Source organism: Mchenga conophoros, linkage group LG4 (assembly GCF_057382185.1).
Source record: "Mchenga conophoros isolate Kocher_MC1m ecotype Shallow Benthic linkage group LG4, M_conophoros_male_GT1.1, whole genome shotgun sequence".
Classification (NCBI taxonomy): Eukaryota; Metazoa; Chordata; class Actinopteri; order Cichliformes; family Cichlidae; genus Mchenga; species Mchenga conophoros.
The window spans coordinates 20,874,014-20,889,344 of NC_140529.1; the positions used below are offsets into that span (position 1 = coordinate 20,874,014).

Genomic DNA, 15,331 nt, shown 5'->3' on the forward strand with positions numbered 1-15,331 from the left:
ATAAAAAGTTGCTAAATGCGGTATGACAGACTTCCTATCTCTGTCCTTGCGGCAGCAGATCAGAATCATTCTGTTGTGTTCCTAACCTCTTACTTTTGGGCGTGATCACCATCTCTTTCATCGTATTTGCATTCAGAGACAAATCTCCCAGACCACACAGTTTTTCCTTAGGTGTTATGATCTGCAGTTGAGACTCTGAGGTGTACAAAGTGAACACGGTGGAGGCACTGTCCCCTGTGGAGCTACTGTACAACAGATCACCAAAGCAAACAGAGTACTCTCCAATCACAATTCCTGTGGTCTACAGTGGCTTGCAAAAGTATTCGGCCCCCTTGAACTTTTCCACATTTTGTCACATTACAGCCACAAACATGAATCAATTTTATTGGAATTCCACGTGAAAGACCAACACAAAGTGGTGTACATGTGAGAAGTGGAACTAAAATCATACATGATTCCAAACATTTTTTACAAATAAATAATTGAAAAGTGGGGTATGCGTAATTATTCAGCCCCCTGAGTAGAACTTTGTAGAACCACCTTTTGCTGCAATTCCAGCTGCCAGTCTTTTAGGGTATGTCTCTACCAGCTTTGCACAGAGACTGAAATCCTTGCCCATTCTTCTTTGCAAAACAGCTCCAGCTCAGTCAGATTAGATGGACAGCGTCTGTAAACAGCAGTTTTCAGATCTTTTCACAGATTCTCGATTGGATTTAGATCTGGACTTTGACTGGGCCATTCTAACACATGGATATGTTTTGTTTTAAACCATTCCATTGTTGCCCTGGCTTTATGTTTAGGGTCGTTGTCCTGCTGGAAGGTGAACCTCGGCCCCAGTCTCAAGTCTTTTGCAGACTCCAAGATGTTTTCTTCCAAGATTGCCCTGTATTTGGCTCCATCCATCTTCCCATTAACTCTGACCAGCTTCCCTGTCCCTGCTGAAGAGAAGCACCCCCAGAGCATGATGCTGCCACCACCATGTTTGACAGTGGGGATGGTGTGTTCAGAGTGATGTGCAGTGTTAGTTTTCCACCACACATAGCGTTTTGCATTTTGGCCAAAAAGTTCCATTTTGGTCTCATCTAACCAGAGCACCTTCTTCCACATGTTCTTATGGCTTTCTGTTAACAATGGCTTTCTTCTTGCCACTCTTCCATAAAGGCCAACTTTGTGCAGTGCACGACTAGTAGTGGTCCTATGGACAGATTCCCCCACCTGAGCTGTAGATCTCTGCAGCTCGTCCAGAGTCACCATGGGCCTCTTGGCTGCATGTCTGATCAGCGCTCTCCTTGTTCGGCCTGTGAGTTTAGGTGGACGTCCTTGTCTTGGTAGGTTTACAGTTGTGCCATACTCCTTCCATTTCTGAATGACCGCTTGAACAGTGCTCCGTGGGATGTTCAAGGCTTGGGAAATCTTTTTGTAGCCTAAGCCTGCTTTAAATTTCTCAATAACTTTATCCCTGACCTGTCTGGTGTGTTCTTTGGACTTCATGGTGCTGTTGCTCCCAGTATTCTCTTAGACAACCTCTGAGACCGTCACAGAGCAGCTGTATTTGTACTGACATTAGATTACACACAGATGCACTCTATTTAGTCATTAGCACTCATCAGGCAATGTCTATGGGCAACTGACTGCACTCAGACCAAAGGGGGCTGAATAATTATGCACACCCCACTTTGCAGTTATTTATTTGTAAAAAATGTTTGGAATCATGTATGATTTTAGTTCCACTTCTCACGTGTACACCACTTTTTATTGGTCTTTCACGTGCAATTCCAATAAAATTGATTCATGTTTGTGGCTGTAATGTGACAAAATGAGGGAAAGTTCAAGGGGGCCGAATACTTTTGCAAGCCACTGTATATGTCAGGTAGTCAGTAATCCAGAAGATGGTGGATGTCTTTGCTTATTTTTCCAGTAGATTCTTAGGCTACGTTCACACTGCAGGCGAAAGCGCATCAAATCCGATTTTTTTGACCCTATGCGACCCATATCCGATCATGGTATGACAGTGTGAACGGCACAAATCCGATATTTTCAAATCCGATCTGGGTCACTTTCGTATGTGGTACTGAATCCGATACATATCTGATGTTTTAGAAAGCGACTGCTGTTTGAACGGTCATGTCGCATTAAATTCATCTTTTACGTCACTGACACAAAAAAGACACCAATTATCAGCTCCGGAGAAGACATCGCGAACGCTTCCTGGCCATCCAGTGTAGATGTTAGTCAAACTGTTGGGAAGACAACATGAACATTTTATTTGTACTGTATAATCTGCAGATTCTGACAGAAATCTGCAGCTATCCTTTGAAGCACCGCTCCTCTAAAACAGCAATAAGGATAATTATTAGGTTATGTACATTATTATGTAAATAACTAACTTCAAGCAAAAATTGGGAAACGTAAAGTCCGAAGTCTTTATATTAAGGGCCATCAGTCAAACAATGTTGTTTGGTCTGGGTCTAAACACAGCTCGTTGTGTGACGTCTTCTTTTGCGCATGCGGGCCGCTTTGAGCGTTCACACTAGATGTGAACACCTGGTGACTTGTAAATAAACTCTTCTTGTAAGCATCAGTACCGGAGTCCTGCGCTTGAGTCCTCCTTCCAACCGTAACAATAACGATCCAGCCATCATGGACTCAGCGGACTCAAACCCCACCCAGCAACCCGTCCTCACCCCGGAGGCAATTCTGGAACGCCACGAACACATGCTTCGGCACATAAATCAACAACTGGCCGCACTCACTCAAGCCCTCGCTCAACGTCTACCGTCGGTAAGCCCACCCTCACCCCCTCCGTCTGTTTCTCCTCAGCTATCGGCTCCCAGTCCCTCTGCAGCCGCTCCGCCTGTTTCCCCCACGCCGGCCTCCACAGAACCACCGGAGCGATCGTTACCAGCGCCGGAACCTTTCTCGGGTGAGTTCGAGAAATGTGGTGGATTTTTGACTCAGATCACACTACAATTCCGTCAGTTACGAAGAACATATGAGACAGATGGGGCCAAAATCGCCTTTATGGTTCAACTATTACGCGGGCACGCATTAAACTGGGCGCAAGCTGTTTTGAGAACAGCCCTGGACATTTCTTATGAGGACTTCCTCACCAAATTTAAGAGTGTTTTTGAAAGAGGCACCGGAGCGGAGGCGGCTGCCCACAGACTGTTACATTTGAAGCAGGGGAGGCGGAGTATGGCGGATTTTTCGGTCGAATTCTGGACCTTGGCCGAAGAGACTGGCTGGGGGCAGTCGGCATTGATAAGTACTCTCCTGAATAATGTTTGTGATGAGTTAAAGAGAGAACTGATGATGAGAGATGTTCCTAAGACCTTGTCTGATGTGATTACGCTGTGTGTGAAGTTGGATGAGCACCTACGGGCGCGTCGGGGAATCGGAAACTACATTTCCCAGAGGCCCCCGGGGCGCATGGAGACGTCAGGTGGGGGCGCGCCTAGCGGCAGTCACTCGTTGGACAGCACGGAAGAAAGTGAACAACCCATGCAACTGGGCCGCTCCAGTCTGTCGCCCGAGGAGCGGTATCGTCGCTGGAGGGCCGGTGAGTGCTATTATTGTGGCCGCAAGGGCCATATTGCCATGGATTGCCAGGCACGGCTAAAAGACAGCGCCCGCCGGTAGTGAGGAGTGTACGGGTGGGCGAGGTCTCATGTTCTCAGTCTCCTCCTCGTCTCATGATTGCGGCTAAGCTAACGGTTCGTCTCAGGACTCATTCTCTCGACGCTCTGATTGATTCCGGGGCAGAACAGAATTTTATTGATGCCTCGCTGGCACTGAAGTTAGGTTTTAGCACGGAGCCTCTGTCTCATTCACTCCAAGTCACAGCCCTTAGTGGCCAGCGTCTTCCAGACATTACTCATGTCACAGAACCGATTTCCCTGTCTCTTTCCGGCAATCATGTTGAAACCATACAGTTGTACGTCTTTAAGGCCCCACTCACTCCACTAGTCTTGGGCTATCCCTGGCTATGTCAACATAACCCTGTGATTGATTGGAGGAAAAAGAGTATTTCGGGGTGGGGGGAGGAGTGTCACATGTCCTGTTTAAAAGCCGCCACCCCCGCCATGAACCTACCACCCAATAAAACTATTTCAGAACCGCCTGATCTGTCCTCCATACCGTCTGACTATCACGACCTGGCGCAAGTGTTTTGTAAAGATAAGGCACGCTCTCTTCCCCCTCACCGGCCGTACGATTGTGGGATTGACCTCCTCCCAGGCGCGCCGCTTCCGACCAGTAGCCTGTCTCGACCGGAGCGGGAAAGCATGGAAAATTACATCAATGAGTCACTTGCCGCTGGTCTCATTCGCCCCTCATCCTCACCTGTTGCTGCTGGTTTCTTTTTTGTCACCAAAAAAGATAAAAGTTTACGGCCCTGTATTGACTATCGCGGCCTCAACGCCATCACAGTTAAAAACAAGTATCCCCTCCCTCTGCTGAGTTCCGCGTTCGAGCTTCTTCAGGGTGCCACCATCTTCACAAAGTTGGACCTGCGCAACGCCTACCATCTGGTGAGGATTAGGGAGGGAGACGAGTGGAAGACGGCTTTCAATACTCACCTGGGCCATTTCGAATATCTTGTGATGCCTTTTGGTCTCACCAATGCTCCAGCTGTGTTTCAGGCTCTCGTGAATGACGTGCTCCGAGATTTCATCGACCATTTCGTTTTCATTTACTTGGATGACATCCTCATCTTCTCCCAGTCTGTCGCCGACCACCGACGCCATGTCAGGCAAGTGCTTCAGCGTCTCCTCGAAAATCGTCTCTTTGTTAAAGGGGAGAAGTGTGAGTTTCATGTCTCAACTGTTTCCTTCCTGGGCCACGTCATCGATCGGGGTAACCTCAAGACTGATCCCGCAAAGGTTCAAGCCGTTGTTGTCTGGCCGACCCCCTCTAACCGTAAACAGCTTCAAAGCTTTCTGGGGTTCGCGAACTTTTATCGGCGCTTTGTTCGCAACTATAGTAAACTGGTCCTGCCTCTGACCCGTCTTACTTCTCCCAAGGTTCCCTTCTGCTGGGATGAGCTGGCTCAACGTGCATTTGCCCATCTGAAGGACCGCTTTGCCTCGGCCATTCTCGTCCAACCCGATCTCGACCGGCAGTTCGTTGTGGAGGTGGATGCCTCGGACGCTGGAGTGGGGGCGGTGCTTTCCCAGCAGCAAGGAGGTAAGCTGCATCCCTGTGCCTACTTTTCACGCCGTCTCACCTCTGCAGAGAGCAACTATGATGTGGGAGATCGAGAGCTACTAGCCATCAAGCTAGCCCTGGAGGAGTGGCGCCATTGGTTAGAGGGTGCTGCCCAGCCGTTTGTGGTCTGGACCGATCACAAGAACTTGGAGTACATTCGATCGGCAAAACGCCTCAACGCCAGGCAAGCCAGGTGGGCCCTGTTTTTCACTAGATTCCAGTTTACGATCACTTACAGACCCGGTTCCCGTAATGTCAAGCCAGACGCCCTCTCACGCCAATTCGCCGCCTCCGAAGACGCAACTCGGGACTCTCCCATTCTACCGCCCACCTGTGTAGTCGGGGCCCTGACCTGGGAGATCGAGTCGGCTATTCGAGAGGCTCAGCGGACAGAACCGGACCCCGGAACAGGCCCTCCAGGGTTGCTCTTCGTCCCCTCCTCAGTAAGGTCACGAGTGTTACATTGGGCTCATACTGCCAGATTCACCTGCCACCCGGGGGTCCACCGCACTATTACCTTCCTCCAACGTTTCGCCTGGTGGCCTTCCCTTGCCAAAGACGTCCGCGAGTATATTTCCGCATGCTCGACCTGCGCTCAAAACAAGAGCGTCCATCAACCACCCTCTGGCCTCCTTTACCCTCTGCCGACTCCGAGCCGCCCTTGGTCGCACATCGCTGTTGACTTCATCACTGGTCTGCCCGTCTCGTCAGGTAACTCTGTGATTCTCACCATTGTGGACCGCTTCTCCAAAGCTGCTCATTTTGTCGCCCTCCCTAAGCTCCCCACTGCTCTAGAGACCGCCCGGCTGCTAGCTGACCACGTGTTTCGCCTCCATGGCATCCCCACGGACATTGTGTCAGACAGAGGACCGCAGTTCACGTCGCGTGTATGGAAGGAGTTCTGCAGTGCCCTCGGAGCTCAGGTCAGTCTCTCCTCTGGTTTCCACCCGCAGACGAATGGCCAAACGGAGCGTGCCAACCAGGAGCTCGAAGCAGCTCTCCGGTGCCTGGTCTCCACTAACCAGTCAACTTGGAGCGAGCAACTGTCATGGATTGAGTATGCTCATAACAGCCTTACCTCCTCTGCCACCGGTGTGTCCCCTTTCGAGGTGTCCTTGGGCTATCAACCGCCACTCTTCCCAGCCGTCGAGGGTGAGCACTTTGTTCCCTCTGTCCAACAGCATCTTCGGAGGTGTCGGCGCGCCTGGAGAGCGACTCGGGCCTCCCTTCTCCGCACGGTGGAACGCAATAAGCGCCTGGCGGATCGCCACCGGACCCCTGCTCCCACCTACACACCTGGACAAAAGGTTTGGCTGTCTACCAGATTCATCCCACTCAGGTCTGAGTCCAAGAAACTGTCTCCCACTTTCATCGGTCCCTTTGAGGTCGACTCTGTGATTAACCCTGTCTCTGTCCGCCTTCGCCTGTCCCGGAATATGAGGATCCATAACTCCTTCCACGTGTCGCAAGTGAAGCCGTGTCTCTCTAGTCCTCTGTGCCCTCCTTCCGGACCCCCTCCGCCCGCCCAGGTCATTGATGGCCACCCGGCTTTCACCGTTTCGCGGATCATGGATGTCCGGTGCCGGGGGCGTGGTCTGCAGTATCTCGTGGATTGGGAGGGCTACGGGATGGAGGAGCGTTCTTGGATCCCGCGGGCGGCCCTCTTGGATCGGGGTATGGTGCGGGCGTTCCATGCGGCTCACCCTGACAAGCCTGGGGGTCGCCGGGAGGCTCCCGTCAGGGGGGGGGTACTGTCACGGCCAGGCGGATCAGCTGCACGCTGATCAGCCCTCTCTGTCTCTCTTCCTCTTCTCTCTCGCCGGGGCGGAACTCACTGTGGGTTCATGCCCTTGGCCCACGCCCTCGGGAGATGAGACCCAGGTGTCTCATTAAGGGGAGCAGCATTTAAGCCAGGAGGTGACTGCTGTTCGTCGCTGGATCGTTGTCTACCACGCAACCTCTTGGATTTTTCCCCGTGTGTTTCCCGTGTGGCAGTGTTGGAGTGTGAACCTGTGATCGTGTGAGTGGATATTCTGAAGAATGTATGCTTTCCCTTGGACTTCCCTGGAGACCCCTTCTTCCCCCACTCAGCTGTATATAACACCCCCCTGCACATTCTTGTATATACACCTGGTGACTTGTAAATAAACTCTTCTTGTAAGCATCAGTACCGGAGTCCTGCGCTTGAGTCCTCCTTCCAACCGTAACACTAGAGCGCGTTTGCTGTCGCATTTTATTTGTAGTGTGAACGAGCAGACAAAAAAAATCGGATTTGATCAAAAAATCGGAATTGAGCATTAAGACCTGCAGTGTGAACGTAGCCTTAGTAGCAGCTGAATTGTGTTAGGTGCATTTAAGGAACCAAAGAAGGTGATCCTCACAGTGTAGCCATTACTATCTAGATGGGAAAATAGTTTTTGCACTACTGTGACTGTTTCATCCACCCTCAATTTTGGTTGATATGCAAACTGCACAAGATATATTTTCATTTCTGGTGGGCTGAGATTAGTATTTTTATCTCCCGTGAGGAAGCTGTGGTTTGACAGAGCGTTCTCACTCCCGAGGCGTAACATGTCGACGTTTTGACACGTCCCGCGGCGTTCCTGAGGAACGCGAAAGGAGACCTTCGGCGTTCTTATGGTACGCGGTGGGTTATGGCTGGAATCCAGTGCAATGACGCTCCCGCGGTAATAGACGTTCCAGCCCTGTATTCCAGCCCTAAACCTAACCTTATCCCTAGCCCTAACCATAACCTTATTCCAGACCGTAACCAGGACTTTAATGATGTTAAATAGCGTGTTTCTAAGCGATTTGAAGAAAAAGAGCGAACATGTGTAGGTTCAGTCCAGACGGTTCTCATATTTCCTCTTTTTCCGAGGTCGTCATTTAGGAACGTGGTGGGTAGCCGAAAACGTAATATGGTGACGATTTGTCACCTAGCGTAAAATGTTACGCTTTGGGAGTGAGAACGGGTTGGGTTTGAACACAATTACTCAATAGTTATTAACCTCTGATGGTGTCAACTTCAGTACAGGAACCAGAATGGATGCTTTTCCACAACACCAGTATCTTCTCCTGCTTCAGACTCGGGTTGTAATTGTGACCCACCTATGCTCTCCAGTCTGCCCTCTAGCTGTCTGTCACCTTAAACCCAGTGATTTTATTTATTCCACTCAAGACATCCCTTGTTTTAAGCCCCCAGATTCCTCTTGTATGAGTTTTTGGATTTCCTCAGTTTCACCCTAAGGCCATGCTGCACTCTCATCAGTTCTTCCCCATCTCCAGACCTAGAGAGTAAATTCTTTATGAGCACATATTATAATTTTTTAATAGGCCGCAAACGCCAACATTTTGAGTCACTTCCATAAAACAACCACGAGAGGGCAGTCTTTAACTGCTATCTAGCATTTTGTCACAGGGGACCAGAAACAACTTTGAATTTACCGAGGTTAAAATTGACCTCTACCTTTAATGCGGGAGCACAGAAAAATGATTGCAGGAGCAGTCATTTTTACACACAGTCTGCTCAAAGTCTGAGCAGAAAATAAAGCTCAAATCACTTCACAATTCATCTGGTAGGTGATTTTCTTAAACTTGTGTAGCTTTTAGATGATGTAGATGTTTAGTCCAGATAAGTCTACATCTAATCTGGACTTTCTGTCTCGTTCTCCCTCTCCTAGTTTTCTCGCTTCTCTTTGGTAGATTTGTTTAGGGTTTTCAGTCTATGTATTACCTGTTTTACTAACACTGAGAGTTAATGCAAATGCAACATTTGACAATTATCTCCAGGACTTTTACTTGCTTACTCTGTAAAGAGATAAAGGGAAAGTCCCACAAGTGTCTGTGAAACAGCTTTTGGGGGAATTATAATTGATCTCCTAAAAATAAATCACTGTGTATAAATAATGCCTCTTCAGCTTTTTTTACGATTTTGTTGAAGGCCTCAAACTAAACTGAAATAACCAAAATGTTGTCAACTTTCAAAAATGTGTCAGCCTAAGTCTATTTTTCCAAGTAAGAACATGTTTCAGGGGTTCAGACCTATCATTATCGAGAATTTATGTTTTAGTGAGAGGCATTCTCAAGAAAAAAACAATCACCTGCATGCCAGAAATTGCTTAGGAATTACGCAGCTCGAGATTCAAAGTCTTCGCGTTTCCTTCATGACCCAAAAATTTTATGTAGCACATCTTTAAACCGGTACAGTATACAGTAATTTTTAAAGGTTTAAACTTCTCATATTTATGTTATATTTCATGTAGACCGCTCTGGCACTGAAAAGGGAAGCGGGCACACTGCGGTTTCTGATCACCCCATAATGTAGCAGAGTGAGTTTCATTGTCCAAATATGGTCTGAAGGAAGCAGCAAGCACTGACGCAATCTGGTGTTGTTACTTTAAATGGCTTCAGGAAAGCAGGGCTCCCATTCACGTCATGGGTTTTCCTTTGCGCTGGCCCACTACAGCCGGATGAACTAAATATGGGCATCTGTGTGTGCGTTTGTGTGTGTGTGTGAGAGAGAGCGCAACACACTCCACCTCCCATTTTTCTTTCTTCCTGCAAGAGGAAGCAACACCCTGGGGGGATGGGTGTCATTGGAGAACTCACAGACTGATTGGATTTAACCCTAGAAGTGAAACGTACCGGTAGTTCGTCTCTGGAGTAAAAATGTGACTGAAAAAACAAATAAACAAAAACGATTGAATTTATGCACTTCTTAGTAAATCTGCTACAGATTGCCTGCAAGCAGTAGAAGCTTGTTGAGTGCAAAAACACAGGTAAATAATTTCCTTAGGGAGAAATAATAATAATAATAATAATAATAATAATAATAATAATAATTATTATTATTATTATTATTATTATTATTATTATTATTATTATTATTATTATTATAAAAAACCGCATTGTTGCAAATGAACAGTGTCATTAAAAGAGACACTATTGACTCTTTTAAAAAACACAGCCAGACTCCAATTTTTACATTTATTTATGAATTGGTACTAACTGATGTCAGAAAAGGGCCTTTTCAAGAAATTATTGTTTATTCTCTTTTCCATTAATTCACTTATGTGTTATATATCTCTACAAAGATCTCCAATAATGTATATACCTTGGACACTTCATAGACACTAATAACTGTATATAGGTTTATATCATGTGTAATTCATATTTATATTTTGATGGCTCATATTTACTTAGCGCGCTGTTTTACATTATTTTTTCATTATTTCTAGATACAATAAAGCTGACTTTGAATAATTTTAGATATTGTTTATCATAATAATCATCGCTGTTGATATTATTAGTAGTAGTTATCGTTGTTGTAGTAGTTTTATCACTGGGCGAGTTATTTTCTGCTTTGTGTGTGTGTTTTGCAGCTTACAGTAAATAGTCGAGCTTGTTGTGTATCTTCGAGGATTAAAATAGCTACAGTTGTCTAACCAGCTGGTGCACGGCTGTTTGAAACAGGAGTCCGGGTATGAGGCCGGTGGGCGGGCCTCTGTCGTGTGACGCTGCACTGAGTGACGTCAAAGAGGTGATAAATAGCTGTCTCGCGCTTCGTCCGTGTCTGTGTGAAGTCAGAGGGGGAAACACGGGATATACAAACCTTTTGACTGTTTGTCTGGGAGTAGTTTCAAAACAAGCCGTGACATGGAGGTCAGCGCAGAGGCCAAGAGGATCATGGTCGTGGCTTTGGGGAAACTGTACAGCTCCCGCACCCAGCGAGGGGGTCTCCGTCTTCACCGGAGTCTCCTGCTCACTCTGATCATGAAATCTGCCCGGGACATCTATCATGCGGCCCAGGCGACAGCTCAAAGTGCCGCCCCGACATGTGAACCACAACACCCGGCTGTTAATGTGATAACCACAAGGCCAGCTGCCGCTCAGGGGCTCCAGAGTCCCGCTTCTCACCCAGCTGAAGAGTCACGGACCGCCGGTTCATCCACGGAGCTGCGCTGCGCGCCGCACGCGCACGACCACGCGGAAAACAAGGAGAATGTGTGCCCGTCCGGCCCCGCACAGCTCTCCAGGAAAAGACGGGGCAAAGCGGCTGCTGAACCGGACTTTCTGCCCTGCAAGAAAGCAAAACTCGAGCAGGTGAACTGTCATCAGCAGCTCATTGTCAGCTCCGTTTTGAGTGACTATGTGAAGTGCAGTAGTGAACTGCGAACAGCCCCAACCCTCATTCCCGTGCAGACAGCCATCGCAGCGTGTTGAAGACCTGCTGAAATTAAAGGCAGTGAACTTTTTAAGGCCTGGATGTCTGGACGTGTCCATTTTGCAGGCTATACCTGCTCCAGGGACTGGCTTTGGATGGATGACCCAAGAGTCCCAGTCATGGCTGAGCAAGGAAGCCCCGGAGCATGCCCACCGTGGAGGTCTCAGTGACTTGTGATCTAATTTATGACCTCACCTGTTCAGAGGCGGGACTATCATTACGCCTTAAACTAGACTGTATGAATTGACTCTATGTACATTGTACACAAGTGTGTTTGGGGACCATGCTGTCAAAACAGCAAATGTACATTTTTACTGAAGTTTTTTTTTTTTTTTTTTTTGCGGGGGGGGGGGGGGGGGGGGGGTGTAAAACCTTGAATGACTTTATCTACCTCAGTATTTATTAAACCTTTGGTATCTAATATGAATCTGAAGTCGTGTGTTGTTTATAATCTGTCATATCGTATCGTACAGATAGCACAGTGAGAGACCAAGGTGTTGTGTGTAATGGGTGGCAGGGTGGAGCGCTGTGAGGTGCAAGAAAACCGTGTGAAAGTTGGATGTGGGTGTGTGTTTGTCAGTCTGACAGGAAACTGGCTTGGGTGTTTTCCTCCCCCATGCCTCTTCCACCTCCAGGCTGATTTGCAGAACAAAAGCTGGGACAATTCCAAGGATGGGGGGCTCTAAAGAATGAGGAGGGGGAGGCTGTCAAGCCTTTTGACTGACCAAACAAGGAGAACAATCGGGGTCCTGTTGCCATCCAAGAACTACACTGCTGTTTTTTTGTTCACATTCGTATGCATTCCATACGCTCTAAACCTATAAACGTGGATAAAGCTCTTGGCTCTACTACTATTTGAGTGTTGCAGCAATTCACAATTATTTAAACAAATCAAATAATTAGACCTGTTTTTCAGACATTTCCAGATTATTATTTTTTAATCTGTATTTAAAGGTTTAAAAGGCTTATGATTGTTTAGCTCTACGGAAAGCAGTTTGTGAGTTTGTTATGTTTTTAAAACTCAGTATAAAAGTCACAGCATGAAGCAAGTACAACAGGGATTCACCCGCCGCTGTTTTTGTGTTGGGGGAAGGGGGTTAAGCCTGGAAAATAGAAGCAGGAATGTGGGGGAAGTGCCTGTGTGGCCTCCACGAGGCCTCAACTTGTGCAGCTTAGTCTTCCGGCTGAAACCGGAGGGCCCAGAGGGGCTGGGAGGAGTGGCCGGAACTGTCTCTACATGCCTGTGAAAATACACATCAGACACATGAAACTTTTAAGTGCATGTGTGTGGCTTTTCCAGTGCAGACTGCTTCTTTACTCCACCTTCACACTTTTTTTTTTGTCCACACACAAGCTCATTTGGAATTTACATGCTGACAAACTCAAGTCTTCTTCGTGGGGAAGCATAAAGGAACTTATTTATTATATACTTCAGAACTGAAATACAAAATACAGGGGAAAAATAATTCAAATTAGACCAATTAAAGCAACTCAGATGACTCTGTCCCTTAATTTAAAGGTTTGTAAATCTTATATTTTAAGACACCAAATATGTCAAATCACTGTCACATCAGAGACCAACCTCTCCATGATTATCCACCATCCTGCAGCACTCAATACTTGTTGCTTTGCCAACATCTTCAGCTAAATTAGATCTGACTGCTGTGTTAAAATGAGGAAGCTAAATGAGCTGACTGAGCCTTTTCAGGCAGATGTGTCAGCGAGCCTCAGCATAGTGTTGCAGAATGGAGGAGGCCTGTTTAATTACAATTCATTTTTATGCTGAGCAAATCATCATATTGGGTGTGATTATTATGATTACTGAGAATATTGTAGCTGACAGGCATCTGAAGTCTTTACGTTTCACCAGTGAATCGCGTGAATTTCAACAAAACACGTGTTCCTGAACACGTGACCGCTGACTGCCCTTACACTGCCCAGAAGGTTTCTGTGTCTGGTGTTTGTGCTCACACCAGTTGCTGCTGATGGTAAAAGCAAATATGGTTTAATACCACAGTTTTCTTAAATTCTCGAAGGAGGGGAAAAAAAAGAATGAAAACAAACAACAACAAAAAAAGAGAGTAACTGGATTTTATCCATTAGTATGTGAGCAACCCTGATCCAATTTTCATGCAATCATGAGAGCACTTTAAAAGGAGCTGGCCATTTTACTGCGCTTCTCAACTTTTCCAAAGTAATCTCCAAAAAGATAGCAGGGTCACTGACAATCTCTCTGTTCTCTGACTACTTCATAAAAGTCAAAATGTGTAATTAAAGTGTAAAGGTGAAAATTGTAGCATCATCAGTTCTGCAACCTCCAGATCAGGGTCCTCTCTTTTTGTCAGTAAATGGATTGCATTTATATAGTGCTTTTTTGGGCACCCAAAGCGCTTTACAATTCCACTATTCATTCACTCTCACATTCATGCACTGGTGGAGGTAAGCTACAGTTGTAGCCACAGCTGCCCTGGGGCAGACTGACAGAAGCGAGGCTGCCATATCGCGACGTCCGCCCCTCTGACCAACACCAGTAGGCGGTAGGGTAAAGTGTCTTGCCCAAGGACACAACGACCAGGACAGAGAGCCCAGGGATCGAACTGGCGACCTTCCGGTTACAGACGCGGTTCCCAACCCCCCGGTCGCCCAGTACTACAGTACAGTACAGTACTACCATCTCCAAACTCATCGCAACAACCATCGCAAACCCTTTTTATTTTGCTGCTATCCTTCTGTCATAAATCAGCCCTGACAGTCATCTCCAGCTACCCCACCCTGCCTGCAGTCTCTTCTTCACCTCTCTTGTGCACTGTCTGTGCTTCGGGTGACTGACCCCAGGTATTAAAACTTATCTGTCTTCACTACCTCTTCTCCTTTTATATTCACCTGTCTCCTTCTCATTTACACACATGTACTCTATCTTACCTCTACTGACTTTTTTTCCTTTTCTTTCCAAAGCATGCCTCCACCACCTGTCCAGGCTTTCCTCCACCTGTTCCCTACTCTCACTACTGATTAGAATCTAGTCTGTCAAGGTTGTAGTCCATAGAGACTCCTGCCTGACCTCATCTATCAATGTGTCCCATCACTACTGCAAACAAGAAGGGGCTCACAGCCAAGCCCTGATGTAATCCCACCCCCACCTTGAACCCATCTGTCATTCCTACAGCACACGTCACCACTGTTTCAGTGTCCTCATACATGTACTGCACCAGCCTCACAAACTTCAATTCCTCATAGTACCAAATATCCTCTCTTGGCACTTTTTGTTATACACTGTTAAAAAACTTTAAAGGAACACTTTGAAAACACATCAGATCCCAATGGGAAATATTTTGTTGGATAGCTATACTGATATGGACTGGGTAAAGTTTTAGGAATGAAAGGATACCAAAGTGATTAATGGAAATGAAAATTACCAACCTACAGAATCCTGAATTAAAAGACACCCTGAAAATTAGAGTGAAAAATGCTGCAGACTAGTCTACTGTGCCAAAATGTCATTGCAGCAACTCAAAATGGGTTAGGGCTAGCAGTTTATGTGGCTCCTGCCTGCTTTTATGCATGCCTGACAATGTAGGCTATGCTCCAAATGAGATGACGGATGATGTGCTGGGTTGCCAGTTTTGACAAATGCCAATTGGGCTCCTTGTTCCGGGCAGTGAGTACAGGGTCCACCAGATGATGTCTGGCCCTCAGGCAACCCTAATGAAGTCTGTTTTTGCTTGTTTAGTCATAGATATTTATAACAGTGGACTGAGACTTTTTTACCAGTATTCCTGTACTTCCTTCAATTCTGTGACTATCCCACATTTTCTTTGCTAATCCTTCATAAAGTTCTTCGTTTGGTAATACATTTACCTGCTATTTTATTAGGTATACATTGCTAACAAAGTGGTTTTGACT

General features: G+C 46.7%; 1 protein-coding gene across 1 annotated transcript; it reads left to right on the forward strand.

Annotated features, from left to right (window-relative positions):
* The first annotated feature begins 10,768 nt into the window (after nt 1-10,768).
* Nucleotides 10,769-11,774, forward strand: ier2a (immediate early response 2a). Its single transcript, XM_085270920.1, has one exon. It carries the CDS (start codon nt 10,861-10,863, stop codon nt 11,425-11,427), a length of 567 nt encoding a protein of 188 aa, XP_085127046.1. The 5' UTR covers nt 10,769-10,860; the 3' UTR covers nt 11,428-11,774.
* The last annotated feature ends 3,557 nt before the right edge of the window (nt 11,775-15,331 follow it).